Consider the following 21,365-nt stretch of genomic DNA (forward strand, 5'->3'; position numbering starts at 1 on the left):
TCTGCAGGACTGCTGCTCATTTTGTGCCCAGCAATGCTTCAGATCTTGGTTATTTAATATGATCAATCAGGACTAAGAGATCAGGGTCTACACCTAATTACCATGGGACTTAGGCACAGCCCTTACCATTTCTGGACCATACTTTCTCCATCTACTGAAGAAGAACAAGTTGGATTAAGTTATCTCTAAAGACTACTTGTCTATATTAATATTTTATTGATCAAAGAGTTCTAATTCAGTATTACTCAAGGTGTTGGTTTGTGAGGTCAGGAGCTTGTACTAGGATATAAACCACCAAATTTCTTTCTTCATCAAGAAATTCTTGCAGTGAAAAAGAATGTCAGCTGAATTGAAACGGGTTTAGCAAGCCCCTTATCTCTTCAAGGACTTGTAGCAGTTCACAGACTGGTCTGAAGGCCATAAAGTCCTAACACATTCTTCTTCCTGCTCATTCAAATAATTATCTTCAAACGTACCCCCAAATTTTTACAATGATGTAAACGTTAGTAGTCTTCAGTCCTACAGCAACTGAGAAGAGTGAAATAATTTGCAGGTTTCATAATTATACCCCTCAAGCATGCAGTTGGCTGTACCTTAAATAATCAAAAGACTATACATTAAATTTAGTCTTCCAAGACACAGGCTCAAGGCAAGGAAGTTTGAAAAATTAACCATGGCCATCGTTATTGTGACTTTATCCCCAAACCTAAAATTGGGACACATGGCCTGACAAAAACTAGTGTATTTATGGGTTTTCAAACTGAAACAAGTTATTTAAATAGAGAGAATGGCGTTAGCAAAAGGGTTAAAATCACTGAGGTATACTGCATCTCTTATTAGGGATCCAAAGAGTATAAAAGAATGAATAACTCATGTGAATAGACAGAGAAAATATTTGAAATATGAATGTCCTAGAAATTTTAGAGTAGGATATACATGCACTGTATATATAGTCCTAATAACCGAGTATAAAAAATTGTCATTTTCAGAAATTCCTATTTGTGGAAATTACAGTCTAGTGAATCTGTATATTCTTTCATTAGCATAGTCTCAAAATTATGTTTAAAATTAGAACATGTCCTGATTCTATTTTATTATATAATCACGCTAAGTTAGACATAACAGAACATTTTAAATGTATATTTAAAAAATTACTTACACAAGAAGAGAAGAGGGAGAATGAGAATTGGGATTCTTGCTCAGGGTAAAAATTACTATCTATATAAGTGGATGACATTTTTATTATTCAGGTGCTTCAAGGCATCCAATTGGTCAAAAGCTAGTTGCTTATGTAAATAATGGTGGAGATCTATAGTTAGGTACTTTTAAATTTGTTTGTTTCAAACTAAAGGTAAGTTTTTACCAAATGTGTGTAAATTATTTAACCACTGATTGACTTCACAAATATCGACCCCTAACTACAGTGCTTTCTCTTTCACCTCTTTGCAGCTATTTGCCTGTTGAATCATTTTTGTCTCTCTCCATACACATATACTCATATACCACATTTCTATATACACTACTTCACTTTAAATATCTTTTAGTGCTTCTGAGTCTGACTGATGTAAGATGTTATTTTGAACATGCCAAAGCATCTAAACGACTCCAGCCTTTTCTTTTCAGCCCGCATTCCTTGATAAGTGGCAAAGCTTCCCACTTATCAGTCACTCAAAGTGACTGTAGCTGTCAGTTGTGTACAAAGCGCAATCAGTTTGGAAGCGGAGACACCAGCATTTTTCTTCTCAGCTTGAAGCAAACACGTTTTGACTGCTAGTCATTCAATTTTAAAGCATTCTCAATTAGGGTGGATGAAGATATAAAGAAAACACATCCTAAACACCTCCACCAGGCAACAGAAAAATTTTATTGTTATCTCTTGATTTACTTTAAGGCAGCCATTCCTCCTCTTTTTCTGGCTGCTTGACATGGGTGCTCATGACAACACACCCTCTATCATGAAAAGACTGAAATAATATAGTATACTAACACCCTGTGGAACCTCTGTTTGAGCCTGTTTACATGTTTTCTTGTGCTCTCTCCCTCTTGAATCACCCTGTAGTAAATCAAATAATTTACTTCAAAAACTGAAACAAAACACTCTTTTAGACTCACTTAGTTTATCTGTGAACAAATTTTTATTCAATGGAAACACAAAATCCAATTCAATAATGAGAGGAAACAGGAGAAAAGTTAGCCAGAGAAAGGAACTTTGGGGGAGAGAAAATAAAATAAAAATAGTAAAGGAAATAACTAGTGGCTATGTTAGATGTTCAAGCAGCAGGTATGGATACAGGTACTGGCAAAGTTGTGAAAAGGAATAGAGAGAGAGAAAGAGAGTTAAAAAGGTATTCAGAATTAGATGGTGGTTATGGGAGGAGAAAAAAATTTAATACCTATTTTGGCACTAAATGGAAGAAATGAAGGGAAGATAATGATTCAAAAAATGTATGTACAGACACCTGTGTGTATATATAGATATATTAATAGAAATCTCAAATTAAATATATGGGTATGATATCAAAATTAGCTCATTAGTTTACCTCTTTTATAGTTAAACATATGTGTATGCTATGAAAGTTCATTAGATCACTTCTAATTTCCTTTTTAGGTCTAACATAATTGTCAACATAAAATAGTTTTAAAAGATATTTATCTTGGGGCTTCCCTGGTGGCGCAGTGCTTGGGAATCTGCCTGCCAATGCAGGGGACACGGGTTCGAGCCCTGGTCTGGGAAGATCCCACATGCCGCAGAGGAACTGGGCCCGTGAGCCATAATTACTGAGCCTGCGCATCTGGAGCCTGTGCTCCGCAGAGAACAAGAGAGGCAGCGATAGTGAGAGGCCCGCGCACCGCGATGAAGAGTGGCCCCCGCTTGCCACAACTAGAGAAAGCCCTCGCACAAAAACGAAGACCCAACACAGTCATAAATAAATAAATAAATTTAAAAATAAATTGAAAAAAAAAGATATTTATCTTTTATAAATATGGCACCCTATCTTTTTTGGCATTCATAAGTGAAGATTTGGTTATATGTAATATTTGCTTATGTGAAACATACCTTTCCTCCATTTATAAATATTTATTTCCTCCATTTATAAAGGGTACCCTCTTACCTGGCTTACTGTAGAAAGCAAAACTAAATTACTTAAAAAAAAATCCTGCCACATTTGCTAGTTTAACAGGTTTAGCTCAGTTTGATAAGATCAATTACTTTTATTTTCTAGGGATTATCTGAATTAAATCACTCATTGCTACTCTAATAAGGAGAGAGAGGAAGAAGGTGCCTTTCAGTCTACATAGTAGTCAACTGACAGGATCTCAGAATCTCACACACACACACACACACACACACATCCTCATTTCTACTCCCTACAAGATTGAGAAAATGCCATAACCTATCTGAATTCTTGTGATAATCATAAGAAATGACTTCTACAAAGTACCAACCACTTAATAAGCAATGGGCTGCTTCTTCTTACTAGTATAGTACAAGGTACAAAATGATTTTACAAATCACATACAGCACTAGGGAATGTTGGTTGTCTATTTTCGATGGCTCCCATAGCATCTATTTTAATCGCTTGAGAAAATTACTGTCTTACTTATTTTTACATACACTACACATTGGATAATGCGCCGTCACTTCATTCATACAGTCATACATTGAGTAAATATTTCTGAGTTCTCATCATATGTCAAGAAGATTTACAGGTTCTTTGGATACAGCAGTGATCAAGACAGATAAAATCCTTGACCCCCATAGACTTGTTGCTAGGTGTGCATTTGTGGTCGCAAGGGTACAGCAAGAGCTAACTAAATATAAGGGGTGAGAGTGCTGTAAGACAAGTCTGCAGGAAAAGAGCTCAGAGGCAGCTGGAGGAGGCAGGAGCGCCTCCGGCTCTCAGAGACGGCCTCCCTGAGGAGGACGGCACTGGAAGAGATGGCTGGCTGAAGTGAGGCTCTGAGGTATGGGAGGAGGTGAAGAAAGCATTCCAGGCCACAAGAATGACAAGTACAAATGCTCTGATGCTAGAACATTGTCGGCATATTCTTGGCAACCAGAAAAGATGGGTTTCTAGCGTGGAAGGAATGAGCGAGAAAGTTAGAGGTTGGTGCAATCAAGTATAGCCCAACAGACTAAGATAAGAAGAGTGAATTCATTTTAAATGACATGATTTTGAGTATGGTTACAGCACAATTAAATTTAAAAGATTACTCTAGCAGCTACGTGAAAAACCTAGTTAGCAGGTCAACAGAGGAAGTAGGATGACCCATTTGGTTAGGGAGCCTACAACAGCAGGCTAGGTGAGAAGTGATGGTGACACAGACTAGAGTGATCATGGGAGAAGTTGCTCAACTGATAGACTTTGAGGATAAAAGCCAATTCCGATGGATTAGTTGTGAGACATAAGAGAGTGAGAGGATACAAAGACAGCTCCTAGGTCTTTGGCAACAGTAACTAGGCAAGTGGTATCATATTCACAGATGGATAGATCAGGAAAGAATGAGTTTGGGGGAGATGATTACAGGTTCTGTTTGGAAAATGTGAAATTTGAGGTGCATATTAGTTATGCATTTAAACAGGCTGAGTAGACAGCTGGGTATTAGACTCTGAGGTCCAGGTGAGAGACAGAGGCTCTCAAGATAAATTCTGGAGTATTATCCATAGGATGGTATACAAAGACTTTAGATGGGATCATTTAGGAAATAAGCGGAGACAAAGAAGTCAGAGGATGGAAAATAAACGCAAGTTAGCTTTTTAAGGACAGGAAAGAACCTACCAAATGAGACTGAGAATGGGGAAGAAAAGCAGACTGCGGTCTTTTGGAGGCCAACCAAAGAGTGTTACAAGAAAGTGGGAGTGGTCAACTTTATTGAATGCTGCTGTGAGCTCCAGTATAATAAAGACTGAGAATTAAGCACTTCTAGAATATTCACTGAAAAAGAAACATCTTCAGTTTTCCTTTTGTTTCTCCTTCAAGGGAAAACTGGGGACCATTCTGGTATCATAAAGGTATCTTGTGTTCTATTTTCCTCTCCTTTCTCATTTTTTTTAACTGTTAATCTTTCTTTTCAGAAGAAAAGAGCCAAATAAACACGCACACACAGAGTAAAAAGTCAATCCGTTTCTCGTTGCCTGTAAATTACATAAAAATTTACCAACTCTTGAGTAGAAATTAGTACTCTGGCTAGAGAGCTCTTCGAAGGAAATTTGCCATGTGCTAGGGACGTCTGGAATGTATGTCTTGACTCATGATATAATTACTCTTCGTAGAATTAATTCATTTTATGTTAACGCTGTTCATTTCACCGGCATCTAATTTTCTACCTATTTGTCAACTCTCTTCAAAGATAGGAGATAGAAATTCTTTCTAAAGACTCTGTGAGCACTTCCTGCTACCACATTTATTTACCACACTAACTGTATAAATTAAGGTGAAATAAAAGAAGTTCATTTAGGCCAACATATTGACTTTTGACCTATATTCTCCAAACCTGTTATTGATAACTTGCTTTGTTTTGTTTCCCACTATTTGATAATTACATTCCCAGGTTTTATCTAAGCACTGATGGATTCTGCTTTGTTAACTGGTAAGATATGAACTGTAGAGCCTCAGTGAAGAAAAACGTTCAGCTTTTTCCACAGGTAATGATGTTTGGTAAAGGTGGCAAAGTCATGGGAAATGCTGCTCTCGGTCTGCTTTCCGGGCCAGTCTCGATGATTCCATAATGACCACACTGGATTAAATGAAACCAGGGTTCACTTCAAAAACCATACTGCAAAGATTGGAGAAAGAAAAAACACAGAAACGGCACAGAAACTGGATGACAGAAAAAGGAAAACAACATGAAAGATTGAGATTCCACATAAAAAAATGAGGAAAAGGAAATGACCTCTTTCCTTGAAATGCATTGTTTATGTCTTTACTGAGGAGCCCAAGTCAGGATGAATGAATTACAGAACCAGGATTACAGCTTCCAAAAACTGTTGTCAACGTCACTTCAACAGAATCATCAACTATAGCTGTTATTTCAACTAGGGTCTCAATAATGATACTAAAAAGTTTAAAATATCAAGGTCATTGTCTAAAATTATATATAAACTCATACTGTTTGACAAATTTAACAAAAAGGGGAAAACGATGGTGAAATTCTCCATATCTATGTCCCTTGTCCCCACTATTTTCCCACCAGAGAAACTAAAAAATATATTCTATGTTATACAGATCTTAGAACTGCATATTTTGGTTTTGGAGCCTCAAGCTTCACCTTCACCTTTCATCATCTTTATGAGGACTCCTTTGTTCCCAGATACTGTTTACTGTTCTGAATATTTTCTCCTATTTAAAAAGAAAGAATTTTTTTTAAATGATGTTCTGATTTACATTTCCAAGATAGACTGACCATGTGCCTATATCTCAGTTCTTTCTGGAGACATCATTAAAACAATAAAAACAAGTAATTTATAAGCCTATGTCACATAAGATAATTAAGAATAAAAGGCATGCACAGGCAAGAAATATGACCAAAGTTCTGGAAGATGAAAAGCAATTGTAGAGTGTTAGCTGATGAAAGTGGGTGAAACAGACTAGAGTATACACGCAGGGGGTTAAGTGAAAACAGGGCTTAATTTTTACTCAGAATCACCAGAAAGTCTTAGGACTTGAAATACTAGATATGAGAGAGAACAGGAGTTTAAGACCTGGGTTGAAAACAGTAGTATTATTTGAAAGTGGCTCTCGTCCTCTCCCCTAGCTACATCACACCCACTTCAACAGAAACTGAATAGTCTAAGGAAACTTACGATAGCTAGCGCATGATCATTGGAATCCCAGAACAAAGACCTTTCTGTACCCATATACAGGATTCATGTTATGTATGGCCAGCTTCCTGTTCTCGCTAAAGCAGTGCCCACCTGTTGATAAGTCTCATTCATAGTCAGAGCTCCCAGTCTACTTGTTCTTATCTCATTCTTAAATCTGGATGCGTAACCAATCATTTTCTAATTCCAGTAGAACTTCAAGCTGAAAAAGTAACATCAAGATAAACAAGGAGGTGAAAATGAGAGAAAAGATAATTTAATGAAGTGAGAATTTAATTTTTTTGGCAACACCCTCAAACATGTATACCCTGAGATATTCAAGGAGAAATGATCCATTAAACAATAGGATAACCTGAAAAAAGAATTAGAGAAAAGAAGTTGCTCATGGAAATTAAAAAGGTAATTTCTCAAAGATCCAATTAAAAAATCTAGGAGATAAAAGTTTAGGCAATCCCCTAAAAATAAGAACCAAGAAACAGAAACAAAAAATATGAACATTAGGAAACATAGTTACTAACCCAGAAAATACAATGTCTGCCTAATAGGAGATCCAGAAAGAACTGAAAAATAAAGGATAAAATGGTCAAGGAAAAAAAGACAAGATAATTTTCCAGAGCAAAAGAACATAACTTTAGAACAAAAGATTCATGGTGCTTACAAAATAATAAATGAAAAATATCAGACTATATGCTGATACTTTTCATTTATTGTGAAATGCCGCAGTAAACAGAAGATACTAAAAGCCTTCAGAAAGCAAAAATATTGGTCACACCAACAAAAACATCAGATCAACATCATATTTCTCACAGATGCGAGAAGATGATGAATCGATGGATTTGAAATAGAAGGGAAATGACTTCCAACTTACAATTTTATTTGCAGCCAAATTATCAATCAAGTAGAGGGGTAAAAAGGAGCCCCTCCTTTTTTTTCTAGGAAGTTTCTTGATGTGATTCTGGAGCAAAACAAGGAGATAAAGCAAGGAGATAAAGCAAGGAGGATAATATAGGACCTAGTGATTCTCTCAACCCTGGAGAACCATAAAGGGACATCCTAGAATGTCGGCAGGACTAACTAAACCAAATGAAAGCAGAAGAACAGAGGACTAGGGAGCAGGTGTCAAGGAAGGTCGGATTGTGGAGATCTGGTTTATTCTTGAGAATTTACAGAGATAATAAGGCAACTAATATGAGGAAGAAAGACTAATGAAAAGTCAGTTGGAAAGCTCAAACCTACACAGAAATGAAATACGGAGCACCTTATTTAGACTATGCAGAAAAAATATATAGACATATTGTAACCTAAAAATCATCTATTGATTTTCAGTTTTTAGGATTAACCAACAGGTAAAGCACAACAGCTATGTGTGTATGTGTATATATACACATACATATATACACACATGTATTATATATATTTAGAGTAAACACACAGATAACAGAAATTGGCAGCCGTGTGTGACAGAAGAGAGATGTCATCCTCATCCAACAAGGCAAGTGTTAAGAGACACTATTTAGAGTTGATTGAGAAAAGAGGTGTAAGTTAACTAAAGTTTAAGAATATCTATTGGAAGGACTTAAATGACTTATGTCACTATATTACAGGTGAGGGAGGGGTATAGGGGAGGGTGCTGGGCTGGCAATACCAGAACTAAGTTTCCAGTTTCCAAGTTAATGATATTTAAAGTTGATAAGTCAGAAACGGCACCATAATAATATTTGATATACAGAAGTATAATAAATACTAGAAGGCTATTAAAAAAAAACAGATTTTAAGGAAATCTTTTCTGAGTGAAAAGATTGGGCACAGTACAGAGGACTGGGCTCGGATGGTTGCTTTCATTATTCTCTTGTACTCTTTTAGCCATCAGGTATGTGTTATATCAATACAAATTTAAAAATATATATGCATATCAATCTATCTGTATCTCTATCTACAAAAGCAGGTTTGTCCAGACAGAGAAATCATATGAATGACTGTAATTCTATCATTAGGTAATCACCAGGAGACGTACGTAAAAAAAAAAAAACAATGCTTAAAGGATTTTAAAGTGGCTTCCTCTGAGTAAAAGGACAGACCTGCCAGTTATCATCACTGCTCTTTTAGGAGAGGACACCCATCTTCTCAAAAGGAAGTTCTCCTTCCAGAAAGTACAAAGAAGAGAGGAAAGTCATTTCGAAAGCTGGTACTTTGTATCTCCATATTTTCTCCTCTAATAATCTATCTGAATGTCAAGAACTATATCCTCCCAGTGGTGGTATATTGTATTTCATACAGAAAAACATTAGTCGGAGCTCAAGGAGTTAATGCATTTCCTTCTTAGGTTGAAATGCTACCTTAATTATATGGTGTTTATTCTTGGCATTTCCAGTTTCCTAAAGAGACAAGGTTACTTTGCAATCTCTTTGTGCTCGTGTATATGTGTGGGGTCTTGTTGAGGGGGGGTAAAATGCTTCCGACTTACCACACTCAGAGAAAGAAATCATAAATCAGCAGGTCAGTCAGGTACTATTATTTCACCTTGAACGTTATTATGTTTCCAATGCAATATTTCAATGGATTTCCTTCTGCATAATAATTTATCAAGAATTACCAAAACTCTTAATGAGCTCAGAGAACTTTGGCTCCAATAAAATGAAACCTTTATCACAAATTGGTTGAGCCCATGACTGCAACGTAATCATTCAACTGTATATAAGTCAAGATGTGTTTTTACTTCATAGGAATAAGTTCCCAGGGAAAGAAAACTCATTTTAAAACTTTTGGCCATTAAGCCTTAAATGACAGAATATTGGTGAAATAAAAATGACCAAGACTTGGGGAACTTGGAATCCAGCCATGGTTCCACAAGCAACAACTTACGTGACCTTGGGAAAATCTTCTAACCTTACTTGGTTTCACTTTACAAATGTCAAAATGAGAGATAGGTCTAAATAAAGGCTTTCTAAAAGTCTGCCATAGTTCTAAAATCATATAAATTTGGAAGAGTGAACTTACACTTTTCAGTGGCTACTGCCATGTAGGTTATATATTTTTTTTTCCTAGAAATTCTCCTCTATGGAAATATTCATTAAATTGTCCATCATCAGAAAAACAGAAAGAAGTTTTTCAAATGACTTAGGCAAAAACTTTTAGCATTGTGCGCTCATTACATGCCAGGGATGATGCCATTTAATCCTCAGACTAACCGGGTGTGACTTAGGTACTATAATTCCCATTTAATAGATGGGAATAATGAAACTCAGAAGGACTGAGCAATTTCTCAAGATCACATAGCAGATGAGGTACAAAGATGCAGAAACTAAACATGAGTATGTCTAAATCCATAGAACCTGCTCTCTATCTTTTTGTTTAACCACTGAATACACTTAAGTTTCATACAGTTACATATAATCCTGTAACACCTAAAGAATCAAGCTCTCTCCTACATACTGTGGAATATACACTGCACAACTAAGGAACAGAGATTTGTCCTTTGCTCAATCCTTAGCTCCAGACAGAATCAGTGACCCCAAACTACTATTAGTCCTGCATGTGCTTACCTTATGAATCAGAAACAATGACAGGGGGTTATTAAGTACCAATTCTTTGCCCCCAAGAGAACACAATGAACAATAGTTGGAAAAGTTTATCAGAAGAGGGAATGCAACAAATATGTGGCATCTCTTATGACAGTTTAAACACTGAGCTTCCAGTATGGGAATCATGAAATTATGCATTTGAAAAGAAGTACAATATCTTTAAATTCACCCTTAAAAATATTTAAGTCAATTTCATATTAGAGCATGTTGTTGGATTGACCCTCTAAGATGCTAATAAGAACTTTAAATTCCATTAAGTATTATTGAAAAAGGGTAAGAAATTTAAAACTAGGACATGCTTCCCCCGGCCCCCCCAAACACACACCCAAAGCTACAGAAACCGTGTCCTATACAAAGCTTCAAGACAAAAAGAGAACTTGAGTCTTCAGGAACATTCAGTTTGTTGCCATGATGGACGTTGAATAGAGGTCACTCATTCATTTACTTTAAAAGGTTTTGGTAACAGTGAATCAGGTCAAGATGAACCACTCGTCTAGGATCGTTACTGGAAACATAAACCATCTAACAGTATTAGAAACAGGCTGACTTACAAAAAAGAGGTTAGTCAGGAAATAAAACTGCTGAAGATGGGCACTATAGCACAAGCAATAGAGTAAAAGAAAAAAAAAAAGATTACCCTTAAAAAATCTAGAAGGATATTTTTCTCTGAAATATTTACAAATTTCATCTTACGTATTAATGTGCATTAAAAGTTAGCTAGATACAGTAAGTAAAAGTGCAAAGATGTTCTTTTTTTTAAGGACAATAAACAAAAACATTAAAGAAAAATATTGCTGAATAGTAGAAAAGGAAGACTAAACCTTCTTAGTGTTCCTAAAATTAAGGGTCTCATAAAGAAAGAGACAAATTCTTGAGGGAAGATGGGATGTTTCTGATATTATGCATGATTTTATTTGTAGAATGAACTGATTTATGATCTTGTAAAGAATGACAGAAAATTCTCTTAATTCTTCTTTTAATCCTCATGAGTTATGTGAATAAACCTGGAAGAAGGCTATAACTCTATAAAGTCTTTATAAAGAAATAATGTAGATTGAGTTTTCAACCCAATTAGAATCATGCAATTTTAGAGCCAAGGTTGCTTTTTAAAGAGATAAGAACAGTTCATAAAGAATTGACCCTAAGTGATTAAATAAACTGGCTAATTTGCCAATTCTTATGGCATTTTTCTCTTTCAACAAATAACTGCAGAGTAAAACTTACCCCCGTTCTTTTCATCTGGAGTTGAAAGAAAATAGAATTAACAGGTCAAGAGAAATTTTAAATAACCTGGGTCATTAGAATATGTGAATGTTTGTTCATACACACACGTACAAACTTGTTCATACGTTTTTAAACTTGAATGAAATATACTTCGAATGGAATAAAGATGACTAAATTAACCTCTCCTTTAAAGAGAGGAAAGAAAGAGGAAAATGTTAGGGGACATCACCCTCCTGTCATTTAACACAGCTATCAAGTGTGAAAATTCGTTCTGCTCTCTTACCTATCAATCTAATCCATCTCACAGATCTGCTTAGACCATCTAACGTATTGCATAACTTTCCCAATATCTGAACAAAGTGAACGTCTTGTGTATTTATAGCTGAAAGAAAAATTTTAAATGTAGCCCTAACTGTGGACTAGTAACACTGCAGTCCACTATTATATCAAGAGAGGAACTAGAATGCATTGTTTTCTAAGGTCCAAAGGAACAATGGCACAAAACATCTAAAAAATGCAATCAGGATGAATAACGTAAGTGGTATGTTTTTTTCTACAAGGTCTTAAGGCTCCATATTTAAGAAAGAAAAAAAAGTAGATCAAATTCAAAATATACTACATATTTTCAGATATCAAAGAAAATTTAATCTATGGTAAATTCTTATGTGAGCATTGAATACATATTGACAAAAATTCATTTCATAATAATATTTGTTATACATTTAATTTGCCTTCTACTATAGCAGATTTGATTTTTAATCTTCTCCCTCCTTGTCCTATGCCGCCAAAGAAAAGGAGGAAGTAGAAAGAAGAAAAGGGAGAGAAAAAATTCTATAAAGGAAATATGGTTAAAGATTTATGTGGGGACCAAAAAGGATCTCCTCTATGTTTTTAATCTTCTGTTTCTACATATGCCCCTACATCAGTGCTTCCCATATCTCTCAATAGACTAATTTAAATATATTGTGATTTTCATAACTATTAAGTGTTTGTTAGACAGCTCCAAATTAACAGTTTATAAAATATACTTTAGAACTATGATTTCAGTTAATGAATATACTAGAAGCTGTGAAAATTAATTCCTTTCAGACTGTCACTCTTGCTCGGTATTTAATTTTTGCCTGAAACATCCCCAGGCTTTTTAAAAAAAATAATAGCGTGATGGGTTTTGACTCCGTCGTTATCATTTATCTGTACTAACACTAGAAAAGAGGACAAATACACAGATATAGTATCTCAGCATTTTTAATGTTTCCCCCAAATTACTGTCAGTGTGACATTATTTCCTTTAGGGACTACTGGATTTTTTCTGGTCTACCCTGTGAACTAGTGGAGGCCAGCAGCATAACATTTTGATCAAATAGAAATTCTAAGCTTTTAAAATTCTCATACTCAGCAAAATTTCAACTAACAGTCAGAAAACTTTGCTTCTGATCCTGGTTCTACCTATAACTAGTCATGTGATCTTGGGCAAGTTATTAAACTTGGCTCCAGCTCGCTGGAATACAGTTTCTATAGTCATGTCATTTCTAGAATAGTTTAAGGTACTTCATTTAAAAAATGCTCTGCCTTATAAAGTACAATGCTCCATGCTCTGGAGCAAGAAATCCTCCAATTTCAACATTTTGTTATTATGACAGAGCTTTAAATCCACATTATGAACGCAGTGGTCATAACTGTGGAATAATTGCAAAACAAGGAAGTACTGAAGGTGTTGCACAATTTATATGGTCAGAAAACACAGCTGATTGAGCCTTCTACATATTTATAATACGGGTTTACATACATTTTTGCAATTCTATGTAACAAAAGACTATCTCAATCTCATAAAAATTATAAGCACTTAAAACCATTGGTACCCTCATCAAATCACAGTGAAACGAAGTGACTTGCAAAGGACCACACCACTCATTATGGAATTGTATCTTATTTATAATGAGAAATTGCCATAATAATTCTATTATCTTTGGTTTTCAATAATCAAAAACATTTTAAGTGTAGATAACCTCGTACCATCAACTAAAATTACATTCAAAGGCAGCATGCTCAGGCTAAACATGAAACCCGAAAAACAGTTTTAAACCATTGAATGAATAACCACACTCCAGATATGGACAGACAGATAATATCACATTAGAAATATGCTGTTCGTAATTAAGGAAGGCACGGAGTCTTGGTTGGAACATTTCACTGATGTTTCTCTGTCTCACTGAAACTGTGCTCATTAAAATCTCAGGTAGAATAAGAATGAGTAAACCTTGACTGGGCTATATAACCCACAGTAAAGAAATTAAGTGTAGCTGACCCAGTTAGATAAAACGGGATAAACTTTTTTGGCAAATAAGTCTAAACATGATAAACATGCGGATGAAATAATTTTGACATGTTTGCTTCTGTCATTTATATTTACACTTAATAAAATATATTGGATTCTCAAGATACAGCTTCAAGAGAATGATGAATTTCTCCCCAGATAAGCTGACTGCAAATCCAACAGCTGATTTCCGATGGATGATGTCCCGTAAGGTCGGAGTCATTGCTCCATGAACTAGTTTCCTCTTCTTGCTAGTCACAGCAAGTATGTATTGAGTACTTACTATGTGCCTTGACACCTACGCTAAAGCTCTCCATCCATGATTTTATTAAATTCTCCTAAATACTCTACGAAATGAGTGCTTTCAGAAAGGGAATTTTCAGAAAGGGAAACAAATTTTGGCAAAACGCATGCCACAAGCAAGTGGTGGAGACAGGCTTTCCCTGGCAGCTTTGCTTCTCATCCTTGCAAATTTCCACAGAAGAAAAATGTGGAGGTTATAGAGCCCTCAGTCTTCGTTTCTCCACGCAGTATGAAGGGTGAAATTCGACTTGAACACCAAATCGTTACCCTCCCTCACTTCCACCTTGATCACACGTGGCTCTCGAGCCTACTGTAAAACGTTCTCCCTGCCACCGACGTCTAACTGAAAACCTTTCTGCTTTGGTTCCCCTGCACCTCCCCCATTAAGAACATTTCCAGGCACATATTAAACATTAAAGAATAGAGAAAATGAAACATTTCTCTACAATAATTTCCTTTCCGTGTAGGATAAAAATTACCATCAGCTTGCCTCCCCTAAAACATCGCGACACAGTCGGGCCCGTTACAGAGCCACCGTGTGCAAGATTCTCATGGCACGTGGGTGACACGTCATGATTAGGCTGAAAGTAACTTTTATTTTGGAGCTCATTTCAGTCAGGTCACCTGAAAATGAGAAAGAAAATCTATTTCTTAATTGGAAGTCCGTATGAAATTATGGTTTCTGACCTGGATCTGTTGCTGAAGCAAATTGATTTTGTGTTGTTGCTGCAGAAGCTGCTGCTGTTGTCTTGCAATCTGCGGAGAAACGGCACATGAAAAAGTTAAGAGTATATTACAGTCCCAGGGGGAGATTACTAACGTTCTGTGTCTCAAAGTTTGATTTGACACTGATTAAGCTTATGAAGATAGATGTGCCTGCGCCCCTACAGGACCAGCAAGTCATCCTTAAGTAGGATCAGACAAGATATTTAGACTTAGGAACAGTTATGCTTCTTTTGGAAAGCGAAGCCTAAGACACAACAACAGTGGTCCAATCCAGTGTGAAATGCTGGAGTTTCAAAAATCCCTCTTCCTGGCAGTATGTTAAGGAGGTACTTACCTCTGACGTTTTCAGCCCTTGGAAAAGAAAGAGAATATTTCACAAACGGGAGGGTGTGTGCCAAAGAGTTCAGAGCAGGACAAGGTACTGTAAGATGCTCTATTCTTTAGTGAGGTTCTGGTATGCTTTTGTGTCTTGGTAAACACTGTCATTTCTGCCTCTCACAAACTGACTGCCGAGTCCTCAACACATTCAATTCTGGTCTCTACTAACAGGATTCTTAATAAAGTCACCAGTCACTTCCAATTTTTTAAATTCTGAAGTGTTTTCTCGTCCTCACTGCTTGACTTTTCATCAGAATTCAATACTCAAGCGCTTTCCCTTGATCCTGAACTTTCTCCCTTGGCTTCTATGACATCACATTTTCCCTGTTTTGCTCTTACCCCTGAGTCTGATTCTTCTCAGTTACTGTCAATGGCTCTCCCCCATCACACAATGTTGTAGGCTCACTTTAGACTCTATTCTTTTCCCTCTATACCTACATCCACACGTATGCCAAGTGATTACAAATTTGTTTCTCTAGCCTGGATCTTTGCTTTAAGCTTTAGACCCGTTTATCCAACAACATTCTCAAAGGCACTACAAATTCAACAGATTCAAAACTAAACTCAGGAATTAGCCCTCAGTGTGGTCATCCTAAGTGTTAAGCCAGACGAGCACAACTGCCCCCTGCTTTTCGCTCTCATAACATCCTCTACCTACTTGATACTATACCACATGCTATGATGTTACATTTACTTTTGTTTTTGCTTTAATTAACAGGTTTCTGTCTCCTAGGTAGAAATTCATAAATACGGTGAAGTTAGGGGTCACGTAGATTTTGCTCTCACCATTTGCACAAAGCCTGATGCAAAAGGAGTACAGAGTGAACACTTGATGAAGAGTGCGTGAGTGAAGAGACAAGAAGAAAATTCTAAACACTTCATGAGATAGGGCAGGAAACCTTCTCACAAGAATGTAACTTCTCCTCATGAAACTTATAGCTGCCTTATAAATACGCTCTAATTCTTATTCTCAATGCTATGGTCACTATCGTTTTCATTAGGAAAGTATATCCCTTAACCTCTGTATCAGAAAGCAAAAAATTCAGGAAAAAATTTATGCAGAGTCCATTACTATGAATGAAAGTAAAGAACCTATATGATGAGGTTGGATCTACATGGCTGCACAATGAACTTTTTATTTCCCCTATGTATGCTGGTACAATTATAATTACTTCAATGCTTTTGTTTTATCTTAGGAATACAGCCTAAAGAAATTCCTTTCTCTCTCTCTGAAGAAAAGTCAGAAAGGAAAAGGTAGAAAACGAAATACCACTCTCTTCCTTAAGTCCGGTTCTTTCCTCCCACATATCAATATTTCGGCTGATATTTAAATCCTTTTATAAGTGCCTTAAGATTTTCTTAAGAAACTAACCGCCTCATAGCCCTCCACACTTCCTCCTGTTCTAAGTCACTGCTGCCTCTTGCCTGGATTGCTGTGATAGCGTCCTATCTGCTCTTTCTGCCTCTGCCCTCGCTCCTTGCAGCCTACTATAAACCAGCACCAAGAGAGATCCTTTTAAAATATAAGTTGTGTTGTGTTATTCCTCTTTTCAAAACCCTCTGTCTCGCTCAGAGTAAAAGCCAGTTTCCATATGATGCCTGCAAGGCCCTGTATGAGCTGGCCTCCTGCTATCTCTCTGACGTCATCTCTCTCTCTTCCCTTTGCCACTCCGCTTTCCTGTCCGCTGAACACACCAAGGGTACTCCTATTTCCCGAGGGTACTCCTGCCTCTGGGCCTTTGCACTTGCTTTCCCCTCCATCTGGAACACTCTTTTCCTAGATGACTGCATTGGTCACTCCCTCACCTCCTACAAGTCTCTGCTCAGCTGTTACCCTATCAATGAGGCCTTCCCTGAGCAGTCTTTTTTTTTTTTTTTTTTTTTGGCTGCGTTTGGTCTTCATTGCTGCGCATGGGCTTTCTCTAGTTGTAGTGAGCGGGGGCTACCCTTTGTTGCAGTGCGTGGGCTTCTCATTGCGGTGGCTTCTCTTGTTGCAGAGCATGGGCTCTAGGCATGCGGGCTTCAGTAGTTGTGGCACACGGGCTTAGTTGTTTCACAGCATGTGGGATCTTCCTGGACCAGGGCTCGAACCCGTGTCCCCTGCATTGGCAAGCAGATTCTTAACTACTGCGCCACCAGGGAAGCCCTGAGCAGTCATTTTAAAAGAGCCTATCTCTCTGCCTGGCACCCTCATCCCTATTTTTCTGCTTCATTTTCAACATATATTTTACTTATTTATTGTCTATCTCTTCCCAACTAGAATTCAATACATGAGGTATTTTGGTCTGTTTTATTCCTTGCTGTAACCTATTAACTAAAACAGAAGCTGGCATCAAATTGGTGCTCAACAGAAAGTTGTTGAAAAGATGAATGTGGAATGGAGCACAGAGTAGGGACACAGTGTACTGACTAGGGAGTGTTGGGAGTAGGGTCAGAAAAGGAGTTCTCAAGGTGAGAGAAACCTAACCTGAATCTTAAGGAATAAATACTAAATGTCCTTCAGAAATATCCCTGTGTCCCGATGAAAAGATCAGTGACTACCAGAGTGGTGATGCTGCACTGCACGGCAGAGAGGATCTGGGAGAGCAGAACGGGCTCCAGGAACCTGACCAGTAGCTCTCAGGAGGGATCTTCTCTCAGGCTGTATAGGCAGCATTGCCTGGCATCGCTCCAATACAGCGGAGAATTTCTGGAAGAACCTAAGGATTTCTGAAGTTCTAAGGAGAATGTCAGAGTAAGTAAAAAATTCTAGAATCCGTTGATGATATTTGAGGATGGGCCAGAGTGTGAAAGAGAAAGTAAGGAACCTTGCTCTCCATTAGTAATTGCTCAGATTTTTTAGGACAAGCATGCCCTCAGGCCCATCGAAGTATGGATTCTCTACAAAGAAATATCCCCATCTGAGTTCCAGTTTCAGAGGCTCCTAGGATCTTCTGAATTCAGATGTCTGAAGGTATTGAGGGTTATGAACAAGAAAAGAGTGGTGTTCTTCTAGACTGTCATGGGCAATCATTCTGAGCTGTTTCATCATACGGGTAGAGCAAGAGGAATAAGGGTCATCTCCAATAACAGGCTAAATATATACTTAAGGAAGATGGTGACACATTTCATTAAAAATAAAAATATCATCTTTCAAGCAGAGATGAACCATCAAGTAGAGAAAAGTAAACAGAAGGAAAGGAGGGCTCCTCAAATGTAATCTGAATGTTTCTCCACCTTTTTCAACTCTGCTAGTTTACACTTTGACAGCTGTCTAGAAGGTTTTGCAGTATTTGTGTAGATACAAAAGTACCCTTGACTAAATAACAGTCCTCCTCCACTTAAGACGGTGAGTGCACTAAACCCAGACCATGGGATGGTAAACTTAGTCCTAGAAAAGATGTGCCATCTTTATATGTAAGCTCACCCTATGACACCTTCTGTCTTTCCTTCCCATGACTACCAAGCCTCTTTTAAGTAATACTTCTTATGCATTACCTCCATTTCCCCACTATGCATTGTTCTTCTACATGTCAATTCTTATTATCTGATTTCTGCTACTAAAGCTCCAGAGAAGCCCCGTGCTTAAAGGCTGACAATGAGAATCTAAATGACTACTCTAGTAGCTTCTTGCTTCTGGATATGTTCATTTTCCTCTCCCTACCGGCTATATGCCAGCATCTCCCAAGGATCTCTCTTCCCTTAATTCCTTTCCATTTTCTCATGATATCACCACTACTCTCATTTAAGGCCTATAAACCTGTCATTCCTCTGCATGAAACGCCTTGGCCCTAGATATTAATACCACTGCCTCTCATAGGTCATTTAGATCTGAGCTTAACTGGCAGAGCCAACCACCCAAGCTAAGATGGCAACCCAAACTTGTCATATTAATCAATATTTATTAAATTACTCTCAGTGCATGTTTTCAAATTACTTATGACTCTCTGAAGTTATTTTGGTGATTTTTCTTTTCCTTTGTTAATTGTCTCTCTTTCCACTAGAAATTAGGGGCTTTGTCTTTCTGGTTAATTGAGGTAACTCCAGTAGTTAGCACAGTGCCTGGCACACAAGCACTCGATTACTATTTTTTGAATAAATGAATGAAACCGACTGTCTCCAGTGGTTTAAACTACCATCTCTATGTAGGTAATCTAGGAAATGAGGCTCAGCCCTCTCTTCCAAACTGTTAATTGATATTTCTATTCTCTCACATACTTTCAGATGGACAACCCGACGACAGCTCTAATTCCGCATAACAAAACCACCTGCTTTTCCAAATCTGCCCTCCTCTTGACCTTCCCTGTTACCCAGGCTCAACGCTTTTCCTCTCTCTTTAGCCCACTTAAAAAATTCAACTGACCATAATTCTTCCACCTATTTATCCCTTCTTTCTCTTTCTCCATGGTCATTACCCTATCTGGTTTAGAGTCTCACACCTTATTTAGATGATCATAGTAGCCTCCTGACCAAACTTCTTGCCCCATGATTAGAAATTGACTTCACTTGTTGAATCCTACCTAGCCTTCCAAGTTCACACCAAACACATTGAATGAAATCTTTCCTAATGTCCCTGACTGGAAATGGTCTCTTGACTCTCCACGGTTCTTTTTGGTACTGTGCTCATGAATTTCACCTCGATTATAATCACTTCCAAGTTATGTACCGCTAAAATAGTTAATAAGCTTTTTCAGATGAGTTTTTTGCTCGCTTTGGTGTTTCGCCTTTTTATTTACTTAGGCAGGGCAGGGGGGAGAAGCTTTTACTGATCTTTGTTTGCCTCCGAGAGTGACCTATATGCTTCAGGCAGAACAATACCTGAGGAACCTGACTGTGTTCTCTAGTTCTTACTCGCCTGTTCTTGCTGCTGCTTGGCCAGCTCCATTTGCTGCCGCTGTTTCTCGATCTGAGATGCAGCCAGTTTTTTCTGCTCATCATGGGCAGCCAACAGCTGCTCTCGCAGACTGGTTAGCTGATTGATCATCCCCATGAGCTGTCTCTCCTTCTCAGCGAGGCTTTCGGGAGTCCCTGAAAATAAGATGGCAATAAAACATGTAAGAAAAGAGAAATAAGAAGAGAGTGGTTTTTCGATGACAGTGACTCTGGTGTATAGAGAATTATTACATGAGTAAGGTTTGACACACAAAGATATACTTACCTTCTTTTAGATTATAACTCAACAGTAAAAAGTGATGGCTATTTACTCATTACAAAATATCAGGATGAACAAATATTTTGATTGTTTTTATTTATGATGAGTAATAATCTGTAGCTGTTTTCCCCCTTTTAATTCATAAGTAAATAAAAAACTGTTGGCTGAGCATTTATTATTCTTAATGTTCTAAGCTGGGGTTTGATGGAAATAAAAAGAGGCTTAAAACACAGTTCTTGGCCCTAAGTAGTTTTTTTTTTTTTTTTTTGCGGTACACGGGCCTCTCGCTGTCGTGACCTCTACCGTTGCGGAGCACAGGCTCCAGACGCGCAGGCTCAGCGGCCATGGCTCACGGGCCCAGCCGCTCCATGGCATGTGGGATCTTCCCGGACCGGGGCACGAACCCGTGTCCCCTGCATCGGCAGGCGGACTCTCAACCACTGCGCCACCTGGGAAGCCCCGTAAGTAGTTTTGTTTTTTTTTTTTGTATCAAAGAGGCAAGACAAAACATGAAAATTTAATAACCACAATTATTAAGAGATCAAGGGTATTATTATCAGTAATACGATTCTTCTTTTCTTAAAAAGAGAATCTTGAAGAACCAGAATTAAGGAATTCTACATTTAAAAAGGAAAACTCTATTAGTTAATCACGTTTTAGACTGTTTTCTCATATGCCACTCAGAAGCTTTCTTCAAAAATAGAATATAGCTAGCAGAAAAAATATTCAAGTTTGAGAATATAAATTTATGCTCTCATGAAATAATGAAATGTAGTTGGAAAACTAACTGATCACATTATGGCCACCCAAGATTACAGTTAAATCCAAGATTATAGTCGTTAGCACCATATGTTGTACCATTATTGACATATTTATTTACTGAAT

The 21,365-nt window shown here is 37.5% G+C and overlaps 1 protein-coding gene across 11 annotated transcripts in view; it reads right to left on the reverse strand.

Moving 5' to 3' along the window:
* The window catches only part of SOX5 (SRY-box transcription factor 5), a 997,502-nt gene that overhangs the window by 188,768 nt on the left and 787,369 nt on the right, over positions 1–21,365 (reverse strand). For all 11 annotated transcript variants that reach the window (XM_089919966.1, XM_089919964.1, XM_089919967.1 and 8 more), the window contains 2 exons: positions 20,184–20,356; positions 14,933–15,001 (listed from right to left, as the gene is read on the reverse strand). In XM_089919966.1, coding sequence (XP_089776092.1) covers positions 14,933–15,001; positions 20,184–20,356 — 242 coding nt within the window. The remainder of the gene's footprint in view (positions 1–14,932; positions 15,002–20,183; positions 20,357–21,365) is intronic.

The sequence above is a fragment of the Delphinapterus leucas genome, chromosome 11 (assembly GCF_059928025.1).
Source record: "Delphinapterus leucas isolate spDelLeu-1000000601 "Yukka" chromosome 11, BTC_Dleu_Yukka2, whole genome shotgun sequence".
NCBI lineage: Eukaryota > Metazoa > Chordata > Mammalia > Artiodactyla > Monodontidae > Delphinapterus > Delphinapterus leucas.